The sequence below is a fragment of the Lygodium microphyllum genome, chromosome 27 (assembly GCF_053477565.2).
Source record: "Lygodium microphyllum isolate KBCC chromosome 27, Lygodium_microphyllum_v1.1.10, whole genome shotgun sequence".
NCBI classification, from domain to species: Eukaryota; Viridiplantae; Streptophyta; class Polypodiopsida; order Schizaeales; family Lygodiaceae; genus Lygodium; species Lygodium microphyllum.
The window spans coordinates 114,899,765-114,926,520 of NC_141161.1; the positions used below are offsets into that span (position 1 = coordinate 114,899,765).

Here is a 26,756-nt window from a genome sequence, read left to right on the forward strand (position 1 = left end):
ATAAATCCTATCCTAAACTAGAAACATAGATGTACTACTTCTTTCTCATTGAGGATCTAAAGAGTATTCGAACCTATACATGGGTTTGAACATGAAGAATGATCTCATTGTTCAACCTAGCATTTTGTCTCATGATATCCGTGATCATACCAAAAAAATGACCTCTCTATTCAACCTAGCATTTGTCTCATGACATCCATAGTAAATATGGAGTATTTTGTTATTTGAGTACAAGACAGTGCCTAAAGTGGGAGAAGGCACAAGCAATTTAATTACGAGGTGTTTGCCAATTGCCTACATCCAAAGGGCATAAACTAGTCTAGGGCGAACAACTGTTGCCATAAAATACCACTCTAGTGAGAAGTGTATATTGCATAAATTGGTATCAAGATACATGGTTGACAATTTAGCAAGGGACCTATGCAAGACTAAGATTCTAAAAATGTAGAAATGTCATTTGAGCCCATCAAGTGATCAACCTCTGTCTTCATCCCCACCCAACAACTCTTCCTTATCCAAAATTGGAACCCATTCCAACCCTCTTGCCTCTAAATGTACACGGTGATCTACATACGCACTCCCAATAGTGTTCTCTCACTTGTAGTAGGCAACCTGTGCATTGATGGTTTTTTGCAAATGTGGCATTGGCCTATCATCTAAAAGTGTTCTCAAAGACACTCGCATCCATTTTAAGAACCCATTACAATGCTGTATTGCCATTGTAGCTCAATCTCATAGGTTGTGCATAATCACACAAACACACAATGGCACAATTGCGTGCCCATCATCTCAATTGACAACCCATCTTTCCTTGTCAAACACATCAATCACCTTGAATATATATATTCTTGTCAGAGTGCAACTTGGGCAGACCTGACATTCATAACCAACTGCACTCTCATAGATAAGAAAGCTCTCTTCTCCGAATTGCTGTTTCCCTCTTTCGAATCCCTCTTCCTACCATCCATGTGCTCAAAAGGGGGCATTGGTAGCTCCAATCATCTCTTGTAGTTTGTTTGTGTTGCCTCCATAAGGCATGCCTCTACATCCAATTTAAATCACACAATGCAATTGTTCTTCTCCAAACATCTCATTTTCATTTCCACACTTGCATATCTATGTCCTCTAGCAGTCTACGATTCAGACCTATATCCAATTTCCACCTCACATAGTGTGCCTGTCCTCTCCAAGCGTCTCACTCTTCCATCATTGTCCTTGCATATGCATGTCCGTGAGACATGCCTGTATGTCCAATTTCCACCTCTTACCTATTGGCATGCATCTAATCCTTCCACATTTGCATCTCCCTCCCATTCCATGTCCCTTCCATATCCTTCTTAAATGCATTAGACTTGTCATGCATCCCTATGTAAAACACCTTATGCAAGTCAGCAGAGAGGCAAACAGACAATGCCATAGAGCCACTTTTGTATCCTCGATTTTGTATCCTTGATTCTTGATGGAATATAGCCAATCAACAACAGTTACTGCTTTCTAGTACATTTGTATTTATTACCAAAAAAATACCACTATTAACTGGGGCTTTTACATTAATATGGTATCAATCTGACCAACCTAGCAGCCTTGCAATTAACAGATCCGAAGCTATTGGAGTTACCTTCAAGTGCTGAGAAACCTATTCAATGTAACCAATTGAAGCCCATGTCAGTCCTAAGAGTGCATTATTTGCATCTTTTGCAGCTGCCTGCCTTGCTGGAGTGCCCACAACTACGAGAACCTCACTGACAATTGCAAGTTGCAAACCATCATAACCAAGTAAATTTTCCGATGGTATTTTATTTACGTTTCTTGTCCTTTCAGCATCCAAAATAAGCACCTAAACGAACACCTAAAGAAGCTTCATCCAAAACTGCCTATTTCTAGTACTTCCAAGTCTTATAACAGATTGCATCAAATTCTGAACATTGCAATACAAACACCACGAGTATTTCACCAAAACAGCACGTTCACAATTCAACAAATGCATATGGACCTTTTAAGCTCCTGTTATGTAAGGAACAGACAACCACCAATACTCCTATTAAATCCTGCAAATATTAAGTTGTCAGAGTCTCTCCTATCTGTTCTCGCTTGTGCAACTGTTTCAGCTGCCCTCTTTTGATCGATGCAGTACAACATTATTTCTGGACATCTACTTGCTTTCACCTGCACATGTAACTTCTTTCCCTTTCTTCTTGAGTTTCCGCGTAAGGTATTTAATGAGCAGACTGCTAAACAGAGGCTAGATAGTCCACAAGCTGACCTTTGATATCTAAACAGATTGTTTAAGTTACCTGAAGCCAACTCTCAGACTAATTACAATCAGCATTAGGCATAGACTTGCTCAAAAAATGACAAGCCATCCCACATATTGTCTTCAGTTATATACGGTTCTTCACCTTCAGAACCCTCATCTTACTTCCTTTCTACAGGTGGCATAACATGTTTGTGTGTAGCAAACGATAAGTACACATTCCATGCCAGAGCAATGACATTAGCTGCCAAAACCTGCCAGAAAAAAGTACCCAAACCAAAGAAAAAAAAAACAAGGATCTCAAGTAAGTACACATTCCCTGCAAGAACAATGGTACTGGCTGCTAAAGCCTGCCAGAAAAGGGAAAAACAAGGATCTCAATCTGGAGAGATGTTGCGATATTTCGAAGTATACCACATAAACAGAATTGGATGACTACACAGAATGCTTACCACATAGTCCTAACTCATAAGATAAAGCACCCTTTTCTGAACCAGGAAAAAGACCAAATACCCTATCATAGAAAGATGGAGTATTTTTCAAACACCCACTAGGATGTGGATGGCATTATATGATGTTGTAATACATTACTCAGCAACTCATCAATTACAGTTTATACTTGATGATGGTTTCCAATGTCCATAGATTATTCTGTCAGATATTTATTTTTGCTGCAAGATTAACAGCTCTAATCTAACCATTGTTACTATTGGAATGTGCAGACATGCATGAAAAACCTGTCTCCCATCAGTTATTGTGCCCTTCACTGTCTGAGCAGAGATGCAGCACAGTTGGTACTAAAGAACTTAGAACAAGAATTAATGCCTTTTAGCTGACCTTGAAGTAAAGAAAGAAGCATAAGGTTGCATGGAGACTTACTAACTAATTTGGTTTATGTCTTGATTGAGCATGTGTCATGAAGATGTATTCAAAGAAAGGAGTTTAAGTTTACAAAGCAAAGGACAAAAACTGTACTATTTATGCCTAAATATACCTGCCAAAGTGTTGTTTGTCGAACAAAACTGATGCTAATGAATTGTCCCAATCATGAGTTAATTTTTTCATCTGATGTTTTGTCACAGAAATCGTAGATCATGGATGACACATCAGTAGGCATCTCAAAATCTGATAAATGTAGCAACTGAAAGCTTGCAGTGTTTGAAAGCTCTGAATTGGGTCCCACAAGCTCAGCTGATGCAAGGTAAGGCCTTTCCTCATACTAACTTGTTTTGAGATGGCTGTGGCCTTTCAAGTTGGCACACATAGAGAGGAAGAAGAAGGTGCATTAACATCTTCAAGAGGCTAAATTGACCTATAAGACAAAACTAGATATATCCAAACTCAGAGAACGATTAGATTCCCAAGTAGAGCAAAGAAAACATCACTGACAACATCTAACTAGGAACCTGATACATCTACCAATATGGCAACATTACATGAGCATGGAACTGACATGATAATATGCACAGGTAAGAAAAGTACCCAAATCATCCCATGAAGTCTCTCATGGAGACGAGAGAGAGAGAGAGAGAGAGAGAGAGAGAGAGAGAGAGAGAGATGGAGCTCGATCCGAAGCCGCCTCGCCCCTGTTCCTGTTCCGTCACTAACTGAGCGACTGCGCCACGCTCTGTCACGTCTTGTCTCGCCTCCTGTACAGCCATTGCACTTCGCCCTGTCTTCCTGCGCGCAGTTGGAACGAGGTACTGTGGGTCCCTGCTTCTGTGTGTCCGCCTGTAAGTACACAGAGAGAGAGAGAGAGCGATCAAGAGCAAACGACCTAGCAGGCGGGTCAGACAGTGGCTCTGATCTTGATTCTGCTCCTGCGCGTCTGCCATTCTGTTTGACCTGGTTCTGTGCTGCTGTCCTGCTCTGCACCCAGCTGTTGATCTGCCCTGACATTACACCTCCAACGTTTCTGCTCTGCTGCTGGACCTTCGACCTGTGCAGAGACTTTCTGACTGGAGCACATCGAAAGGACTTTCAGGCCTGGTTATGGAAAAACTGCAGGAGTCAAATGGTATTGATATGGATTTTCTAGACCAGCATATCGGGAATGGGGATGATAAAGATTCGGGCGAATCAGATGGTGACTCGTCAGCAGAAGATGCTGGACAGTTGATGGATGGGGATGAGATGGTAAACGTCGTAAAATGTCGGTTGAGGAACCGGACTTGTGTGCCCAGAATTTGCATTGGCCAGATGTTCATGCTTCATGCTCACAGCCTGACGGGCCTTTTTAGTTTATGCTGGCTTCTGCTAATAATCTGATGTCGGATTACACTAAAGCCAATGAGGGTAAAGCGAGTTCTTTACTGGAAGGGAAACATGTGGTAGCTGTCATAGGTACAAATCTAGTTTTACAGCAGATTGCTGCTTTCCATGAGAGGGCAGCCATCGTCTACTTCACGGGAAGGACTCCTTTGATCACTAGAATTCGAACCTGGTTGCAGTCTATGCTTGTTAGTGCTGAGATGGATCAAGATGATGCTTCAGCACAAGTGCAAGGCCCACTTGTTGAAGAGATTTACGATGGACCGAAGGGGTTCTTTGAAGTCTTGTTTCGCTCCCCGGAAGTGCATGTTTTTATTATGCAATGTATCCCTTTGTTTATGGATGGTCAGTTAGTGCTTATGGTTCCTTTTTTCTGCAAGTAAAATGTGGCTAATTATATTACTCAAAAAATTTGATTACAATGGAGTGCTCATGCTCAACAGACTAGCTGGAGTTGATGCAGAGTCACAAATACATCATGTATACAAGCCTCTCAAGGCAGTCTCGGGGAGATAGGGGCAAGAAGCCATGGAGGGGGGGTGTATCACCATGTGGGGCTGCCTGCCTGCATCACGAAGAACAGGTCCTGGCCGCCCCAAGTGCGCATGAAATGACAACGGAGCTACTGACGAGCCCTGGACTCGCCCTGCACCTGATCCCATCGACCGCGGAGGGAGTGGATGATGGAGGTCCAGAGCTCTGCTAAGGTCGCATGTGCTGAAAGTCTCTCTCTGCCAAAAGTCTCCTGACACCACACCTTCTAGATATGCCATCCAGTAAAACTCCCTATGATCTCCCATACCTCAGAGCGGTCTACTGTGGGCTCCAATACCTGATGGATGGGTAGAGCCTCTGAACCAACCATTGCGCACGACCCTGCCTTGATAATGAATATCGTGTCCTGCATCTCAGCCTCATACAGAAGGTGACGGCCCTGGCTGACTGCTTGCCAGCAGAAAGCTCCCCATGAGATACATCCAAGGCTAGGTGCTATACGGCGAAGAATGTAGCATGCTGCTCTCCACACGAGCTGCGCCTCCTCACATGACCAAAGGCAGTGCTTTGGGGTTTCCAACGGCTGCTGTGTGCAACGCTTACAACATCCCTCCTTCTGCATCTGGGCAAGCCAACTTCTCACCGCCAAGCCTCCATGTGCCACCAGCCATAAAAAATATGATACCCTTCTCAGCCTCCAGCTATCCCATAGATGGCGCCAAAAATTCCGTGTCGAAAAGGCTCCGTAATGCTGTGCTCTGCCCAGTGCCTGCTATGTGACGACACCCAATCCATATCCTCCTGCATCAGTACGTGTCTGCCAATCCTGGCAGTGTACTCCATGAACCTCGATGGCTTCTTGGAGACTACAATGGCCGGTCATAGCCACTCTCCTGGGTCCCACTCCAGCTCATCAAGTGGTCTGTCCTCCCAAATCCAAAGGCGCTACTCCCTAAGCTCCCTCCAGAAAACATAGGGATCCAATCGCCATGTCTTCTCTTTAAGGCCCACCACCCGAATCCTCCTCCACGAAAGGGCAACTATCCCCACATCATGTTGCCCTCTGTCAAGGGCGACACCCCCCTTCCTGAACGGTGAAGAAAATCCCCTGCGGGGCACCACCCACTCTACCTGCCACCTGCACGAGGATGTCTACTAGTGAAAAACTAGCAGCCCATACCTCCCCGGGCTCTATCGGCTCTTGTATCGAGGGAGCAAGCCACTCTAGAGATATCGATGCATCTGTCTCCCTTCTTCTCAACTCCACTCCTCTCTAGCAACCTGATACACACTGCAGCACCTCCTTGTCTGCCATCCTGTACACCTCCCACCAAGTCCTAATGGTACGAGCCGGGCCGGCCTCCCAACCAGCCCACTGTAATTGGGTGCGCTCGCCAATCTGTGCCCCTTCCTGATCTTTAACCTAGGGGTTCAAGATCACCTGCTGACGGTCTATCTCCTCCCGGCAGCCTAGGGAGCTCCGGATTAGGGCCTTACGGAGGCCCTGCCACACGCGGAGTAAGCTACGTAGAAAAGGTGATCTAGGGGGGATGATCTGGGCTGACGTAAAGATCTATCTCAAGAACGGCCTCCACTCCCCGCCAAGTCTCAGTCTACAATCCTGAAGACCCTCCTGCAATAAGACTTTCCAAGTTTTTCCTGCCTGGTGTGAGGCCGCGGACAACTAGCTTACCCAAGAGGGCCATACTATGATACTCTAGGTCTATGATCCCAAGCCCTCCCATTGACCGATGTCGTATGATGGTCGCCCACGCCACCTTGGCCCTGGAATCTCTTGAGCCATCTCACCCTGACTAAAGGAAATTCTGCACTAGGCAGCAAAGCTGCACTACGCAAGATGAGGAAAAGCACCAACATGAGGCGATGTACCAAGCCGTCGCTAGGAGGACCTCGTTGACCACTAGGGCTCAGCCGGCTAGTGAGAGGTGAGCCATGCTCCAATAGGTCAGCTTCCTCCGAATAGAATCAAGGACAAGAAGAAACTGTTGGGCAAGAGTAATGTCGAGTCCCACCTGGAACCCTACGTACCGGACGGTCTGCCCTCTGCTTACCCATCTAAATCCTAGGTGGACACCCCACTCCGTGCTAGAGTCCGGGTCTGTGATTTTGCTCCCGCTGCAAAACAGAACACCTCAAGAGCTAGCCTCACTCTCTCCAACATCAACTCATCATCCTCTATGTAGAGTATTGTGTCATCTGCATACTCTCAGTCTAACAACTCAGTCTCCTCTCTCACTGGAAGTCAGAGGCCGTGTAATCCACTCACATGTGACCTGAGGAAGTGAGACATCGCCTCTACAAAGAGTAGGAACAGGAATGGGGCCAGGGGGGCAACCCTGTCAAACCGATCTCTCCAACAGAAACTCCTTCCCTTGTCTTTCACCTATGAGGACCCTACCGGTGGCCGATCTGTAAAGTGCGGAGACCCTGCCAATCCAGACCTGGGGAAAGCCCAACCTCACCATGGTGCCCTCTAGGAGATCTTAGTCCACCCTGTCATGAGCTTTCTCGAAATCCAAAAGTAGTATGGCCAGTCTCTGCCCACTGTGTTGAGCCCACGCTATCCCCTCAAAGAAGGTAAACACATTGTCTAGGAAGCTCCTATCTTGGACAAAGCCTGTCTGTGTGTCATGGATGATGTCTTAGAAGCACGGGGCGTAGTCGTTTATCAATCATCTTTACTAGTGTCTTATAGGCCACTGACAATAAGGTGATCAGTCTCCACTGGGAAAGCTCCAACCAGTCTCCCCCTTTGGGGAGAAGACAAGTAAGACCTGCTAAGAGACTCCTCGGCATCTGTCTTGAAGTGAAAATCTCCTGAAAGGCCATCAATAGGGGGTCCACCACTTCCCAGTAGGTAGCGAAGAAGGTCTTAGAGAGGCCGTCCTCTCCCGAGCACTTCTGCCCATCCTGTGTATGGAAGGCCTCCTCTAGTTCCTTCTCTGTGAAGGGGGCTAGGAGGGAGCGAACCATCTCCTCTGTGACAAGGGACGGGATATGATCCCAAACCTACTGCCTACATCGTTGTCCTCTAGCTGAGGTTGTCTCCTGCTGGAAAAGACGCCCGTAGTAGTCGGTGGCAATCTCCATCACCTCGTCTGGGCTAGAACGAGTCCTCCCATACTGGTCCCGAAAGCTGCGTATCTACTCTCTTGCGGTGTGAGGCTGGTGCACCTGGAAAAACTCCTTGCACATCGTGTCCCCCTTCCGCACCCAAAAGGCTGCTAAGGTGCGGAAAGCGAACTCCGAATGCCTGTCCTCTAGGCCAGCAATGGCTGCTCGCACGCGCACCTCCTGTACGTGGAGGGTGGGATCCCTTGGTGCCTCTTGTAATAATCTCTGTGTGGCTGCGAGGTCCCGCCAGAGTGCTCTCTCCTCCCAACAGTGCTATCTCGCCTGTATGGCTACCGCTTGGCAGATTTTGCTCGATTCGGCTAGGGCCTCTACCACCTCCTCTGCAATCCGATCCCTCCTGCCCCACTCCCTGGTCCAAATTTGTTCTATTTGTCTCGTCACCTCCTCCCTCCTATAGATCGAGTCAAGGATCCGACAGGATCGTATGTCTAGGGCAGACGCTGGGGGATCAAGTGTCATGAGAATCGGGCAATGATGGACAACATGGTGCCCACCAACTGCTCAATTTGGCCTCCACGAGAACCACCCCACTCTCCCACATAAAACCTATCCAACCGTTCCAAGAGGACTTCACCTAGTCGTCTATATCCCCAAGAGAAATCCAACGACCTCTCCCTCATGTGGAAGGCAGGGTCTCTCCAGGCATCGCGTGCTCCAACTGCTAGTAAAAAGACCTCCCATGCCTCCTGCTCCTCCCCCGCCATGCCTTGGTAGTTTCTACCTCTGCCCTACTGGTCCTCCAAAGCCTCCGGGTTGTTGAAGTCTCCTTCAACGATCCAAGAGTCTACCTCTGGGAATTCATCCGCGATCTCCACCCAGAACTTGCTACGTGCCCTAACCTCCGTAGGGACATAGACATTGAGGACTCCAAGGCACGAGTCCCCAATATCCAATCGGATCCATTGAACCCTCCCTGCCACTATCGCCCCGTGGTCTCGTACACAAGCAGTGAGACTCGGACCAATAGAGGTGCATACGCATCCACTCCTGCTGTGGGCACCTATGGCGTGCTCCCAGTAAGTGTGCGAGCTGCCCGGGAGTACCTTCCCAACCCGTTGGGCTTGGGTGGAAGTGAGCTTGTGCTCCTATAGAAGTAAGATGTCGATCCGTTAGACAAGGGCAAGCTGCAGCTCCTGCTGAACAATGAACTTCTTGGAATCTCGTGCCCCATTGTAGTTTACATTCCAGGATGCAAGGTGTAAGCTCATGGGGAAACCTATGGCTGATCAAACACGCATCTATTCGGTGTGGAGGCTGCCGATGAGGAGAAAAAACTATGGGGCATACAAGTACCTTTGCCGCTAGTCTAGACGACGAACTTTAGTCCCCCATCATGGCCCTCGAACGGACAATAGAAGTGATAGATGCTCCAAGTGGTACTATCAATGCATCTATCAGCCATGCTGAGGTTCGTGACTCTGTACACTGGTAGAATTGGGCCGCCTGTGCCAGGGGCCACTCGATCACATCCCGCGGAGCTCTCCACTGTGGAGGGGCTCGAAAGATAATGCTCAAGTGTGGAACCTCGGCACCAGTCCACCAATTAATGTCCATCATGCAACCAGGCCATTGTTGTGCAAACAATGCTAGTTCTTCCTCTCCCATCCGCCACCTGACTCTTCAGCTCCTCCTCTATCTATGTCGTCGTCCAATCCTCTAAGTGAGAGAACTGAAGAAAAAAAGCGTAGTCTGGTCCATCCGGTGGTGCTAGTAGATGGACCTTGCCCCTCCTTGACTTACAAACCACGAAAATCCCCACCTCGAGAGGTAGTGGGAACTCTTCGCGCTCCACAACTCTGAAGTAGGACCATGGACCACTGCGGAAGAACTCCTATGGCAACAATTGTGCCTGTCTTAGGAACGTATGACAGGGGGTAGGGGCAAATGAGTTGGTGGCTATGTGGAAGGGGGAGCACTGCTGGCACGAGGAGGATGTAGACGTGTGTGGCTCCTCACCTCTTGTGGGAGGAGGGGGGGTAGGTCTAGGGGGGATCACCTAAACCGGGTGCGGATCCAAAGGGATACTCGACAAGGGAGGTGGTGGAGGAGAAGAGGGTCAAGGGATGGTGGGATGTACGTGGCGAGTGTGGGAGAAAACTGGTGGTCCTAGAAGGAAAGGGGGGGGGAGGGGAGGCGCTGTGAGTTAGGGTTAGGGAGGGCATGGGAGGTGGAGGGAGGCTGTGGGCTAGGGTCAAGGGGGGCATGGGAGACCGGGACGTTTTTGGGGGGGGTGGGTAGATGTGTGCGTGGTGTGATGGGGGCGCTATAGAATCTTAGGTGAGGTAGTCTGTGGTGCAGGTGGTGGATGTGGAGGACTGCAGTCCTACCGGGTGGGGCATGTAGGGAGGGCTGTGAAGTGCTCTGTCAAGGAGGCGTCGGCCGCCCTCCTGCTCTCTACTGCCGGGGCTAGGTCTGAGGAGCTGGCTGCGGCCCCCCTGTCGTTTCCCTCTCTGTCGTCTTTGGACCCGTATGAAGCTGCCAACCTCCACCTATGGGCTTGTCGACAGAGCCGCCTTGGCTCCAAAACGCGTACAATTTGATGCCTGATGCCCAAAGTCCTAGCAACGCAAGCACTGTCGTGGTTGCCTTGTCACAATGACAAGCTGCCTAAAGGAGTGACCTCCTGCCTCAATCTCGAAGAACTTTGGTATACTCTTTGTGTCCTTCATGGCCACCCGTACCTTTGGAACTCCTGCAGTTGTCACTACATCCGCGATGAAGGCAAGAAAAATTGTGCCAAAGAGCCATCCAAAGTCCTCCACTAACTAGCGGTACTCTACCGCCAGTCCGAGGAAAAGTAGAGTGACTGGGTGTCTAAGAAAACTGTTGTGGAGCGCAAATGTCTCCACAGTGAAGCCGCTATACAAAGAAACCATATAGATAACCCCCTTCGTGGAGACATAGAGCGAGCTCAGCCAATCCCGCAGTTGGGCCCTCGATGGGGAGTGTCCAACGACCTGATCAAATATCGTTGTTTCTTTCAGCTCCAACTCTGTGGCCCAGACGACTAAGAGTTGTTCCTCAGAGAGGATGATGCACAAGGTGTTTGACTGGGGGGGCAGAGGATCAAATGGAGGTGGGGAGTAGCGTTACGATGCCATGGCGAAAAGCAGTATGCAAAGCTATTTCGTGCATATGGTTCCTTATAGACCTATGGTGGAATTTAAGAAGGTATTTAGGCAGGCATGTCCATTTGGGTTGAGGTGGTAGATATTCTTACGCATTTTTGGAGACTTCTACCCTTGGTATTGAGAACTCTTGGTGAGGTGTTGGTGGAGTCTCAGTTGGCCTCCCGCAACAGGAACAAGGCATGCATGCGTTGGGATATAGGGAAACTTTGTCCGACTAAAGTCCGGTTCAAGGTTCCAAGATTGCAAACGTTGGTTTACGAGCTGAAATGAGGTGCATTTGCTGGTCACTGTTTCAAATGCAGCCAATTGAGCCATTTCATTTCTGAATCCAACAAAAGCCCTAATGTTTTGCATAGTTCAATGGTTCTTAACACGGATATGTATGAGCATCATCCTCAGCAAGTGGTTCAACAGCCAAAAGCAGATCATGAGCCGCTTGTCCAACATGGACATGATGATGGTAAGAAGAATGTGGCTCAATCTGGTATAGAGCGTATATCACTTTCAGTTAGTCAGAATTTGCCTTTGCATGATAATTATTGGGTTACTATGGTCCGACACAATGCTATATCTCTTGCCCACCCTCCTCCATTGCCTATAACTTAGACTTTTCAACGTAGAGATAAGGGCTTCTACATGAAACCTCAACCCTCACGTTCTCCTGCAATCGCTGCGGAGGATAAAAGGACTTCAGATTCTCCTTTGCGCTTTGATCCGCACAGGAGACTTATGGCCCCTCGTAATGTTTACCGCTCTCAGCAACAGCAATTTCCTTCTCATGATTCCATTGCTAGTTTGCAAAGAGCAAATCTGGTAGACGTGATTCGAAGTGAAATGGAGAAGTCATAAAGCTGTTGATGTGAAAGAGAAAGGGAAAAGGGTGGTTCAATAGTTTTCTTTGTCGCTGGTGTAGAAGACATCAAACCGAGGCGATGGCAACTGAGTCAAGAGAATCATAGCCATGTCTTCAGAAGATATGCAAGCTCATCCCTCATATCCTGTAATCTGTTGATGTGGTCCTTCAGGGAAGGACTATCATCAATAGCGAGCATCCGCAACTCCTTTTCGAGAGATATCCGGTGGGCAAACAACTTTTGTTGATAGAGAGATGCGAGTTTCTTCACACGTCTGCTGCAGTCTTCAACCTGTGAACATGAACAAGGACAGAACTATCATCAATAGCAAGCATCCACAACTGCTTTTCGAGAGATATCCGGTGGGCAAACGTCTTCTGTTGATAGAGAGACGCGAGCTTTCTCCACACATCTGCTGCAGTCTTCAACCTGTGAACATGAACAAGGACAGAATCCTACAAACTCAGAAAGAGGAAAGATCTGGCTCTAGAATTGAGCCGATCCCATAAGGCTGCACAATCCATAGATGTCCCATCTGCGGGATCCACCTTAGGCCGGGGAATAGGAACAGAAACAAGCTCTCAAAGATTGAAGGAGTCCAAGATACACTCCACCTTGCAAGACCATAGAGAAAAGTTGGAGCCATCCAACCGATCCTCTTTGGGCAGCTGAGGAAGTACGGGTACCTGTACAAGGGGTACCAAAGGCTACATCTTCGGCCCACTGGAAGGGGCTCGCCGAGATACATGAATAGAAGGGGGACGGGAAAGAGGAATAGACTCCGGATGACGGTCCTCGTGATAGAAATCACGCCTCCGTTCAAATGAGTGTTGAGACAAAAGCTCGTCATCTGAGTCATCAAAGCTCGTAAACTGATGATAAGACATCTTCGATATCTACAAACACCAAAACACAACAAGGGAAGGTTGCCGGTGCCGAAACACAAACACCAGAAGCTCCTGAGCTGGCCGCCTTGCACAAAACGCAAGGCTGATGTCAAACGCAAGTGCTAACGATGCAATCACCACAGAAAAACAACCTCCTGCCTCAAAACGCAAGGAGAAATGAGGTCGCCATCTTGGAGAAGTGCCGCCAGAGGTTGAACGCAGCCACAAAAGCTGAAAACGCAGCTTGGTGGAGTATCGCCCAGCTAGAGGAGGGCCGCCTAGGCTGAAAACACAGATTTTGGGGATGACGCCAGAAGCAAACGCAAAGATGTGACACCAAAACAGGCCGCCTTGATCAAGAAGATGGTACAGAAGGTGACGCCTCTGCTGTTGGAGACATCTTGACCAGCAAACGCAAGGTTGTGGGTGTTCTCCCACGTAGAACTCAGCTCCGTGTACTCTCCTTCGGCTCTGATACCATGTGAGAGTGCGCTGCGGAAGAGGGAATACGAACACGGAGGGAGAGAGAGAAAGAGAGAAAGCTGAAAATAGGGAAGAGAAATCTGCACTGACTGAAATGAATGCTGAATACAAATGGGAAGGTGGAAGGAGACTGATCAGTCCCTGCACACAGCCCACAACGTCAGTGAGGGCACCAGATCAGGCTGATGATGATGGCAGGTTTGGTTATGCCTATTGGTTTCGCGCTATGTCTTTGGGATATGCAATGAAGTATTGACCTTCAGGGTACCACATCGAGCTTGTCTTTGGTTCCGGATCTTTATTTGAGCTTGAGCTCAGCTTTGAAATGTATTTGATGCTCCGTCTTGGATGTACATATGGCATGTATGTTACCTATGTCTGACCGGTCTTGACATGCCTAGCCTATGCCACTACTACATGCTAGTTACATTTTCTTGGTGCTCCAGGTTACAGAATATCGTCGCACTGAGTACCACAAAAGCTGAATACATATCAACTACTGAAGCTTCTAAGGAAGCTATATGGTTGAGCTGACTTGCAGAGGATCTCGGCATGTCTATGGGTACTACAGTTTTGGGATGTGATAGCCAAAGTGTTGGGTATCTGGCTTAGAATGCCATGTATCATTCACACACAAAGCATATAGATGTGCGATATCACTGCATTAGATAAATTCTGGAAGATGGTCTAATCACATTGACCAAGATCAAAACACATGACAACCCTACAAATGTTCTCGCTAAAAGTCTAAGCAAAGCTCAACATGAGCATTGCATACGACTAGTGGGAGTTGGTTAGAGGTTCACTTCGGACCTTTAAGTGGGAGGTTATTGGGATAAAGGCCCGTTTAACCTCCATGTATAGTACACGCACACACATTATTTAGCTGTACATGTGAATGCACCCTTACATGCCCTAAGTATAAATACATTTTATTCTTTGTGTACCAACACAATTGTTGGTACACTCATATTGGATCGTACTTTCACTCCACTCTCTCACCAGCCGTCACACTCTCACGCTCACTCCTCCTCGAACTTCTGCACATCCACAGCTGAGCTCCAACATCCTTGCCAATCAAAGTGGTGCTTAAGGTCTCCAATGATGGAGGTACATACGAAGGGTCATACTCACCAATCTTCTTGCACATCAATTTAAAATACTGTGACCTAGTTGCACGAAATTGAATGTGATCATAATAAAAAAAGTGTGACACTGATGTATCCATCTCTTTCTTCTTCTTGGGATCCCAACTAGCATCAAGTGTGCTCTGTCTGCATGCAATATGTGGCGTTGTTGATGCCATGGCCAATGCAATGCCTGCAATAGGTGTGGAGGTAGCACTTCCTAATACTAACCCTGCTCTAGACACATTTGATAGGGATGGTATCACAAAAGTTGCCGGGTTAACTACATCACGTCGTGGTCTAGATACAAGATAAGCTTGTTGACTTGCTACACGGTCACGAAGTTTCCTTTGTACCTCTAAATTTGGCTCTTGCAAGAGATGAGCTTGGACCTAATTATACATCAAACAAAACAAGTGGCAATTAGTATTCCATATTCTAATATTTAAGTAACTTTGAAAAATTAAAATCAATAAAAATTTGAAATAGAAATGCTCAGTTCAATGGATTACCTTGTTTACTCCACTAGTTCACTTGTATGGGCAAAGCTTGCAAGCCCATGGTCGAAATCCTCCACCACTCAATGGGCGGTCAGGGGCGGTCAACATTTACTTCTTCCCACCATGACCAATCATCGCACCTTCTTCCTCGGCTATCCGCCCGACAAGCGGGGCAAGAAGATGAAGCCATTTCAGGCTGGAAATTGAAATAAAAATGGCTCGAGAGAAGTGAGAACTTGAGTTTCAAGAGAAGGGAGAAGACTCAAGAGTCAAGAGTGAGGGTCCAAGCCCCAGAGAGAAGTTGAGAACTAGGCACTTTTTTTTTTTTTTTTTAAAGAAGAGAAGGGAGAAGGGAGAAGGAAGAAGGAAGAAGAGAAGAGGAGAAGAATGGAGAACTTGGAACCAAGGTTGTCTCCATATGTAGTACGGACTGATCCGTACGGTACAGTACGGTATATATCCATACGATTTAGTACGAGAAAATTGGCACTTTTTGGCCGCTCTACTTTGAGTCTACAACTTTCTCTCTCTCTCGCTGCACTAGTACCACGTACGAAAGGTTTGATACTATACCATACTTTAGGTACCGTACCTTACGTATTAGTACCATAAGGTACCAACTTAATGGATGCATCTTTCCCATTCGAACTGCACTTTGGAACAAGCTAAACGCTCCTTATATTAATAAGATTCTCCCATGAGATTAGGTTATTTGAGATTCAAACAATTTCTCTCAACCTTCTCTCTCTCAAGCCCACCTTCTCTTATTTGTACGATCATGCATGTATGATGTATCCACTCCCATCTATGTAGTTATAAGTTGTAGGTAGCAGTAGCGTATGTTGCGCATTCTGCATTAGGTTTTGGTATGTTACCCTCAAGTACTCATCTTATATGCTCTAATCGCATTGCTATTTAGACTTGAAATATCTATTCTATTATCTTTTATCTAAAATAATCAAGGTATTTTTTTGTCGTACTAATATCGTACCGTACCTTATAAAATCTTAAGGTACCATTTAGTACCGTATTTTATCGTACCGTACCGTATCATACCTTTTGTACCTGACAACTATGCTTGGAACATGGAGAAAAAGGAAGAGAGAGGAAAAGAAGAAAGAGAAGGGAGAAGGAAGAACAGAAGGGGGAAGGAAGAGAAGGGAGAAGGAAGAAGAGAAGAGAGGTTGGAGGCTGGAGCAACGGGGGCCTAGGGCAGGCTGCAGCAAAATGGAAGTGGACGGGACGTGCAACAGACAGGAGGCGGAAGGGAGCGTGCAGTCAACAGGCAGGCAGGAGCGCGCAAGATCAACAAGCGAGCAGGAGCAGTAGGCAGCACGAAACAATGGGTGGGAGCAGCCGGAGGTAAGTGGGATGCCACATGGCGTTCCCTATCCGAAACAGAACAGGGAACATTCCACAATTTTGGAACACATGCCATGACGGCTGAGGATGGCGATTCAGTGTGCCGGGGGGGCCGTTCGGGCCGTTTCCTGTTTCTATGGCTCACCTTCATTAGTCAATAAAATGCAATCCAAAGATGATTGAAACCTCTGTGGCTGCCTTCTGACACGACTATCAAGGTAGGCTGCTGGTTGCATGTGCCAATATTGTTGATATCCTCTGATGGTGCCTCAAGAAGGGACATGGACATGGGACCCATGGATGGTGCACTCTGCATCTCTCAATGGCTCTATCCAATGCCTTCATGCTTGTAAGATAAAGCACAAAAGACAGTAACATGAAACTACACAAAACTAACCATCGAACAAAAGACTAATACTCAAGATCTCTTTTGTGGGTGAGATAGGTTCATTAGTCCACCAAGGGAACTCTAATGTCTATATCCTAGTCTATTTCGCAGGTGATAGGTGGAGTGAGCAAGAGAGAGGATGGTTTAGAGATGAGGATTTAATGTTTAAAGTTTGAGAGTGAAAGGAGGAGAGGGAAAGCACAAAGAAACTGACAAATCAGTCTTTCTGTACTGGCTTGGAAGAAAGAACCATTTGGACCACTCACTATTGTGCAATTTTTGTATCATCTGCACCTTTCTGAAGTGGACACTATGCATCCAATGGACCAACCTTATACATCCCTTAGACCACCAGCTCTAGGCCAACTTTATACATACCTTTAGGGGGGCACTCAGACAAGATGCAGGGTACCTAACCCAAGTATGGCATAGGTTTTACGTGCAAACCAACTTGCTATAAGTCAGATTGCTGATCTGCTGGCCACTTTGGCCAGCTCCCAAATTGGATGTGTTTTCCCTATATAAGAGGGAAATACCCCTAGAGCATGAGAGCATCCACTTTCTTTTCCCAGCATGCTGTTGTGTTGTGCTTCCTTGCTACACGCACACATTATCTACATTGTTTTCGAGGCTGCTCACCATTCCTTGTTGTACAATTCAACGAAGCAAGTTTTTTTCTACTGAAACTGAGCTTCACTATCAATCCAAAGGAAAGTTGACACAAACTTTGCAAGCATAATGAACTTAAAGTAGTAATCAGTAAATTAAATACTCACAATTGAGCTAAAATGCTCCCAATAAAAGGCAACAATACCAATGGGCCCCACAGCCTAGCGCCTCTTAAGATTTTTGGAGAACATTTCAAATTCTAATTGCCCAACTGATTAAGGTTTACGACGGACTTGACCAATGACCATGCACTCTTGATCCACCAATCAATGTTCCACTACAAGCCCTAACCATGGCCGCTGCAAATCAGTCCCAGCTTTACACTTTGAGGCACACGTGCTATTGCTCAGCTGTCAATGGTTCAAGGGACAAATCCCTGTGCACTCCTTTTCCAAGGGCACTACTGCCTGTGAAAACTAAATGCACAATCATTCCAGGCTTGTTATTCCCAGAGAACCCTAATTCTATAGCAGCAAAACAGTGCTGGAAACCCTAATGTACATTACTAAATGAATCCTTCTTTTTTTCCATAAATTCTCTATGCTTCCACTTCCAAACCAATCCCAATTAAATTGTCATCATGCATTTGTCAGTTCTTTCCAGAGCAGTGACTTTTCAGGCAACAAATTGACAGGTAATCCTTCTAATCAATCCCACTTTATCCCCCATTTCTCACATAAACAACATTTCCTACCTCTCTCAAGAACAATCGGCCAAATTTAGGGCACATTTCTACAATCTAACCAGTTTTGGTGGAAGTTTGCTATATATAGCAGCCCTCCCTCACTTGGCAGATTACTTGTCTTTTGCACGCTTTGCACTCTGTCTCCAACACTCTGCAACTCTGGTGCTGCCATCATCATCTCAGCCTGATCTGGTGCCCTCACTAACGCTTAGGGCTGTGTGCAAGGATGAATCGGTCCTCATTGTATTCAGCATTCTTCTTTAGTCAGTGCAGTCTTTCTTCCTTCATCTTCTGTGTGTGTGTGTGTGTTCCTTTCGTTGCACACTCTCGCATGGTATCATTGCCTAAGTGATAGCCCCGTGTTGATATATGTTGTAGAGGAGCTTCCCAGCTGCCAAAACGCAAGTTGTCTACCTTGTGTTTGCTGCAAATACAGCCACATTTGGAGTTCGACAAAGGCGACCCTTCCTAGCGACCAGTTGTCAGCTTTCTTCTATAGGCGGTAGCTTTTCTTCATCAGGCAACAGCATTTATTGCTTCCACGTCAGCTTGTGCAGCTAGTTGCCATCTTTTGGAGGCAACAACATCTTCTGTGGCAACTTTCTGGGTGATTGCAAGTATGAAAGATGTCTTACCAAAACCACTTTCAAGGCTTTGATGACTCAAACAAGGAGCTTTTGTCTAGCCACACTTCTAAACGGACACGTGATTATTGAGAGTTTCATGATTAGCGTCGTCGGGAGGAGTCTCCTCAAACCAACCCCTCTTTTGCTCATCTATCACAGAGAGCCCCACCTGAAGTAAAGACTCCAACTGAAGTGAAGATGCCTTCCTTGATACCATCAATCCAAGTGCTTGTTCTACCTTTCTTGGTGAAAGAAGACAAACTGGATGGTTCCAACTATTCATTGTGGTCATGTAACGTGGAGTGTATACTTGACACCTTCGATCTTTGGGAGCTAGTTTTTGCCTCTATCCCTATCCCAAGGAAGATCCAACACAGATGGGCCTTCCATGGACCATGCAAACTTATGGGATTGGCTCAACTCTCAAGCTAGATCCTTTCTCTTTATGAGTTTGCAGAAGATGTTTGCCCACAAAATCTCCCTTGAGAAGAAATTGCAGATGCTCAATCTCGATGACTCTCCTTCCTTGAAGGAGCACATCACGAAGATGGAGAATATGAGGGGTGAGCTTGCCTCTCTTGGACAAAAGATCTCTTCTAAGTACATGGCTCTGATCCTTTTGACTCAGCTACTATCTCCTCAGTTCAATGTCTTCTACACCAATCTTATCACCTTGAAAACCTGCGAGAAACTCTTACGAGAAAAGCTTTCATTGCTTCTCTTGGAGCAACAATATCCACAAGTTGCCACTAGGAGGGCTTCTACACCGCTTCAATTGGTGCACACCAACCTTTGCGAACCTATGGGCACTGCCTTCCTTGGAAAGGCCAAGTATCTAATACTGATTGTAGATGACCTCAGTCGTTATATATGGTCTTATTTCCTAGGCACAAGAGCGAGGTATACTCCTGATTCACCAAGTAAAGGAGTTGCGGAGATGCAAACTACTTTCAAAGTCCATGGCATATGAGCAAATCATAGTAACGAGTTTACTTCTCACCTCTTTTCTCAATTTTACAATGCAACATTCGGGTGGAGTGTTCTCATCCGAACACACCATCGAAGAATGATGCGGTGGAACGTGCAAATCAGACCATACTGGAGATGGCACGATTGATGTTGGAGCATAGAGGTCTTCCTCATTCCCTTTGGTATGAGGTGGTGGCTACTGCGGTTCACATCTACAATCGATCTCTGACTTCTGCCTTATAGGACATGACTTCATATCAAGCTTTCTTTGGGAAGCAGCCTTGTGTCTCATTTTCGCATCTTTGGAAATGATGCATTTGTCCATGTGAACAAGAAGAAGAAAAAGACAAAGCTCGCCTCGAAGTCGAGGAAGCTCATCTTCATGGGATATAACACTACCACAAAGGGATATCGTCTCTACGACCCAAAGACACGAAAGATTGAGGTGAGTAGGGATGTGATCCTTGATAAGCTTGCAGCCTCCAAGAATCCCATGGATGGTTCTATTGCAAGTAATGCTTTGTCATCAATTAACCCTCCCCACCTTCAGTTTCTCTCCTTCCTTCCAAGTTGCCTCTTAGTACCCCTCCGTTGTCTTCGGCTTCTCCCCCTCCTCTCTCTCCATTCTCTACAATGGCTTCCCTTCCACCTTTAACAGATGTGACTACCTCTTCACCGAACACTTCCACCCCTTCAACCTCCCTTCAGTAGACGGGGAGCCTTCTTTAAATGGAAAGGATCTACCTTCACTCAGTGAGGGGAGTCCCTTACACAAAGAGGTGCCTTGTAGGATCCGAAGGCTGCTCAATCTCCCTCATAACAAGAGGAGCCTATCGAGATTCCTCATTGATACAGGCAACTCATGCAAGATTCAAATGTTACTCACTTTCTTGCTACTCCTTCAAGTCCATGTAGATCAACCCAATTACAAGCCCAGCAAGATAGTTCACTTTGTGTGAACTATGCTCTTATGTCTTAGATTCTCCATGATTCAGAGCCTACTACAGTTGATGATGCTCTTGCACAAGATGCTCGGCGGCAAGCTATGAAGGATGAGCTCAACTCTATCGTTCGGAATCAAACTTTTTAGCAAAACATAGTATATTATTTTTGTTTCAAATGTAGCGTTATTAATCATCATGTTCCTTATGCTTGTTAAGCGTAGCATTAATAATCGTCATGTTCTTTGCACTTTATACGTAACATTCAAGCATTATTATTCTCATGTACTTTACGCTTTTTTTAGTAATGTTCTTTAAGCATTATTAATGTTTCATTGTTAAATGTTTAATCTTTTAATGTTATGTTTTCTTTAAAACTCATAACATTAAATAGTTGTTTAATATTTAATGTTTTAAATGTTTCATGAATTAAGCTTAAATAGCTAAATATTTTACATTTGGTCATTTAAAATGATTAAGCTTAGAGTCGTTTATATCCATTTCAACTTTCTTCACTAAGATGAAGGATGATAATGAAAAGGAATTGCCTACAAAAACAGAAGGTTACGACATGGATGAGGAAGAGGGAGAGAGAGGAAGAGGAACCAAGAGATGATAATTAGTTATCACTCACTCTCTTGTATTGGTTTGCACTTACTTACAATTGTTCTTTCTTTGCAATCAGCATATTAATTGTGTATGGGTTTGCACTTATTTAGAATTGTTCTTTCTTTGCAATCAACATATTAATTGTGCGCCAAAATCCTTGAGATAATTAGTTATCACTCACTCTCTTGTATGGTTTTGCACGCACTTACAATTGTTCTTTTTTTCCAATCAGCATATTAATTGTGTGTCAAAATGCTTATATCCATCAAAAAGCTCCTTTGAGCTTACACCTTTTGTAGAACTCTTTAAAAACTTGGAAATTAGAAAGCTTTGATTTTGAGTATGAAACTTGTATTATAAGTTTTAGCTTCTAAGCACCTAGACTCTATGCAACCCCCCCCCCCCCCCAAAGATGATGCAGCGTTTCCATTTCCCCCTCCCTCAAAATTTGACGTTTGCATTTCCATTCCCGTTCCCATTTCCGTTTCCGTTTCCCCATTTTCCTCAACTATGCTCTACTATGGCCATTTCTTCTACAAAGGCCGAGTGTATCATGCCTTATGTTCCACCACTATGAAAGCAATTGGCTCCATTGTATGTTGGCGGCAATTGGCTTTCCACAAACAAGACCTACAACGTTGCGCATGGAGAACCAAAGTGCTCTAGCTCTGGCAAAGAACTTGGTGTTCCGTGCTTGCATGAAGCACATAGAGGTTTAGTATCACTATGTTCGAGAGTGAATCATGGATTCCGGGCTAGCGGTGGCGTACTGTCCCACATAGGACAATGCAAGGTAGTGCAGCAGATTTCTTCATGAAGCCTTTGCCTAAGGCTTCTATGCTTCATTACATGAGGTTTATGGGTCTTCAAACACTCCTAGAATCTGAGAGAAGATGTTAGTCTACCTATTTAGTCATGCCAGTCTGACATCTCCTAGTTGTGAGCTCCTATCAAAGTTTGATGTAGACATGGGGGCTCTAACAGTTTTAGGTGCATTGTCTTTTTTTGGTGTTTGCATGAATTAGTGTGCATTTCCTAGACTATATAGGTTTGTGACAGTGTCTGCTATTTTATGTGCCACATGTATGAGCTGCCACGTCAACAAACTACACATTTATTGCAATTGGACTGCACAAGAGTAGTCGGCCAACATTTATTGCCACTCCCAAGAGCAATGAGCCAAATTTATGACATATTTCTGCAGTCGGCTAGTTTTGGTGGGAGTTGGCTATATATAGCAGCCCTCCCTCACTTGGAAGATTACTTGTCTTTTGCATGCTTTGCACTCTTCAACTCCGTCACTCTCCGACTCTAGTGTTACCATCATCATCTCAGCCTAATCTGGTGCCCTCACTGACACTTAGGGCTGTGTGCAGGGACTGATCAATCCTCATCATTAATTCAGCATTCTTCTTCGGTCAGTACAATCTTTCATCTTCTGCTCTGCGTGCATGCGTGCGTGCGTGCGTGTGTGTGTGTGTGTGTGTGTGTGTGTGTGTGTGTGTTCATGTTCCCTCCATTGCGCACTCTCGCATTTATGGCTATATATAGCCAGTCCCCCCACTTGGTAGTTATTCATTCTCTCCAGTCTTTTCTCCTCCTTGATAGATGCACACTCTAACACTATGCTTGGTGCTGCCATCATCATCAGCCTGATCTGGGGCCCTCATTGATGCTGTGGGCTGCATGCAAGGACTGAACAATCTCCTTCTGCTTTCCCTTTTTTGTATCAGCATTCTTCCTTGTTCAGCGCAGATTTCATTCTTCTCTTCTTGCAGTCTCTCTCTATTCCTTTGTCTTTGTGTTTCCGTTCCTTTCTGTTATGCACTCTCACAGGTTCAGAGATACAGCGCATAAATTAATCCAAAGAGAATTGGCATGATACAACTTAACTCACACCACCCTGATGCCTATGGACACATACAAGAAACCTGTAAATGTTGTCTCCAAATTATTCGCACTAGCTAGTATTGTACATGTAAAGTCACTGAACCTGCACAAAGCTCTCACAAAGCTTATTCTAACTTATCACAGCAAATTGTTATTCTGACCCTCTAGGAAGATATGAGTTCAAAATCACCAGCATCAAACAGTTGTATGGATAAGTTGTTATCTATCAGCATCCAAGATTAATCATAACCATTGCAGCATGCTCTTTCATCAGAAATTTTATCTAAACTGTTCAAACACTTGCACTTTTGTCAAGCCAACAATAGCAGAGCCGTGCCAGGGGTGAGACAGACAACATGATTACCTGAAGTTGTTGTGGTACAAATAAAAAATTCAGAAATTGGAATGGTATCCATATTTTCCAGTTAGCCACAACTGCACTAAACCAATCCTGAAAAAACATACTTTGTGAGGATTTAAAGTTTAAATCTCAGCACCATCTGGAAATAGCATCGAACTTTGCTGACCTGCTGAAGTTTTGGAGCAATTTCTGATGTCCGGCCTTCCAAGGTCAACAGGGCTGAGAAGAAGACTCCAATAAACACAGGAGAGAATACAAACTGCCATCCAGTCAAAACAATGTTACCCAAGTGATGCTGCAGGTGATGCTGTGTCCACCTACTGAACCAAAGACAAAAATGCATACACCCTGAAATTTCGCAAGGTTTGCAAGTCTACCTTATATAGACCTGAAAAAGAGTGAGGTCCATACCTACCACCATGCTGTACATGCATGCATGCACATGAGTTACATGCAACCTCAGAGGACTTGGCTATTCACCTGATCCAGAACAAGCCTCAGACCTGCTTTGACAGCTCCAGGCCCTGGCAGCATTTTGCTCAAGTTTAGATACCTGAAAGGAAACAACCAAAATCTTTAAATCCTACGCATTGTGGTACACTACAGAGAAAAAGCTATTAGGCATCTTGAACATATTCAATATCCCATGTCATGTGTAATTGGCATCTTGTGAATTAGCATGCAATAATCTAACCTTGTGCAGGCAATAAGAGATCATGATTGAAGGTTCATGTACCAATAATGGAGGGTCGGTCCAACCAATACAAGACCAAGTAATGTGAACATTCCAGTGCGCTTCCAAGCTACAGCCTCAGACTTCTCAATGACCAACTGCAGTGCATGATCAAAACCTATGAGCATTCTGCAAAATCAACCAGCTCTATAGACCTTAAATGGAAAGAGTACAGGCCAAGCCAATTACCTGACAGAAAAGATCTCCAAAAAGAGTCAAAAGAGCTGAAGTAATGGCCTTGGTTGCAACTGGATGGCTGTTCAATAGATTCATATACCTGGAAAATTTGTAAACTGCATGTAAGTTCAGAAACTCATCACATAGCAATCACTAATTTTAAAAAATTATTATTTGCAGTTCAACATAACACTATTTCCTTGACCAAGTACAGCAAATAAAAACAATATCTTATTAATATGTAACATATGAGCTAGCATAAACTGGAAATAAACGATCGGAAGAGTCATTAAATTGAGTTACCGCTCAATATGGACTACACCACTAGGGAACAAATTACTGCACAAAACTGAAAGAAATGAACTGGACAGCAAAAACTCAAAATGAAAAAACACTTGCACTCAGATGTGAGACTGTGAACAAACTGCAATGAAATCGTTTCTATTATGTATATGTGCTCCATACATATACAATGTGGAGAGCAGGTCTGACAAGAAATGGTCCAACAAAGTCACCACACATGGTCCAACTAGTTGGTCAGCCAGGTCGGCCAGTCCAAAAAGTAAGCATTGAAATGGAGCTGGACTAAACACTCAACACCCTCTCACAGTGCCATTTTCAGGAGCAGAACGAGCACCCAAATCATAAGTGTGCTGAGAGACAAAAAATGACAATAATGTACCATGGGAACAAAAATTAGCAGCCCCATTTGAAGGTGAGAAAGATGGAGGTCAAAATCCAACTCTATATAGTAGCTTGTCAAGGCTACTCAATGCAAGAGCCTTGGTGAAAATTCTGCAACATTGTCCCACATGGTGACATATTCCAAAATGAGGGTCATCAACTTGTATTGATCACAAATCTACTCATAATGTGTTATATTTATCATGTTTCTCTATCGTTCTGGTGTAAACGCTCCCTTATCCACATGCATTTTTTAACCTTCTAGTGGAGAAGGGCTTTTTCCCCATGTGGCTACCCAGTTTGGATGTGGTACCATAGTACCTTAGGGATTGTACTTTCAATCTATCATTCTCACATTAGTGGATGTGACCTTCCACCCCTCTCTAAGAAATTGCAGTCACCTATAGTATGAGCTGTTCGCCACAAGAAAAAGGTGTGAATATTGTTACGAAGCGGAACACGTGGCAAATCTAGCAAATCAAATCTCAATCATAAACAACTTTATGATACACATAATAGAACTTAGTGGAAAAATCTAACAAATCAAATATCTCATCTATTAAATACAAACAACATTATAATACATAAGAGGATTTGAATAACTCAATAGATTAAGAAAGAAGAGAAAAACGCACGATCGGCCCAACCTCCCCCATGGCAAAAGCCATGGTTTGCCATCCCTAATTATATATTTTAGTTTTACATGGATATTTGCATTCATATCTTACATATAATTACAAAGAAAAATCAAATATCAAAATCTCAACGTTTTGGCATCACCATCGCATCCGAAGCGTGCCGAACCCCCCCAAAACGACTCTTGAAGCTCAAAATTCCGATTCCGGATGAGGACAAACGAAAAAACTCAGTTTTCACCATATTCTCCCTAATTACTCTCCAACCACTTAAAAAGAAATGCAAGGCTGGAAATAAACCTTAGCCGGTGTAAACATACCTAAAACCAACTAAAAAATAAATTCATGCTCTAAACAAGACTGCCTCCTCCATCAAAGGCAAAGCTCCTAATGTCCCCATCTGACTCAAACTGAGGCTCACAAACAAGAGATGACTGTGCTGTATGTTTTCAAAGAACCTCCAAGGGACCCATTGCCTTACTAGTACCGACAAACCATGAAAGACTTTAGCATAATCCCTTCTAAAACTTGCTTTGATGGTTCTAAATGCCTCACAAGGCTTGCATCAATATATTTCCATCAATCAATCTTCATGTCTGATTATCTCGCACATAATGAGCATGAAAAGTATAGAAGACTCTAAGAGATCCTGCCTAGCGTTCAACCATGGCGCAAGAACTAGACAGTACTGTCAAAATGGGATTTGGACTCTTGTTGATCTTGGTCGTCACAAAAAGATGATTCGCACGAAGTGGATTTTCAATGTTAAGTACAAGGCAAATGGTACTTTGAATAAGTACAAGGGTTGCTTAGTTGTGTAGGGTTTCCCTTGAAAAGAAGGTATGGACTTCAAGCCTCAAGAAGACTTT

At 45.0% G+C, this 26,756-nt stretch overlaps 1 protein-coding gene across 1 annotated transcript in view; it reads right to left on the reverse strand.

The window, feature by feature from the left end:
* Positions 1 to 1,926: 1,926 nt before the first annotated feature.
* Positions 1,927 to 26,756, reverse strand: part of LOC148012730 (protein SYM1-like) — a 34,913-nt gene continuing 10,083 nt past the window's right edge. Inside the window, exons 2-7 of the mRNA XM_087669320.1 lie at positions 24,581 to 24,668; positions 24,395 to 24,489; positions 24,139 to 24,211; positions 23,825 to 23,917; positions 23,662 to 23,748; positions 1,927 to 2,508 (exon numbers count right to left, since the gene is read on the reverse strand). Coding sequence (XP_087525446.1) covers positions 2,416 to 2,508; positions 23,662 to 23,748; positions 23,825 to 23,917; positions 24,139 to 24,211; positions 24,395 to 24,489; positions 24,581 to 24,668 — 529 coding nt within the window. The 3' untranslated portion in view covers positions 1,927 to 2,415. The remainder of the gene's footprint in view (positions 2,509 to 23,661; positions 23,749 to 23,824; positions 23,918 to 24,138; positions 24,212 to 24,394; positions 24,490 to 24,580; positions 24,669 to 26,756) is intronic.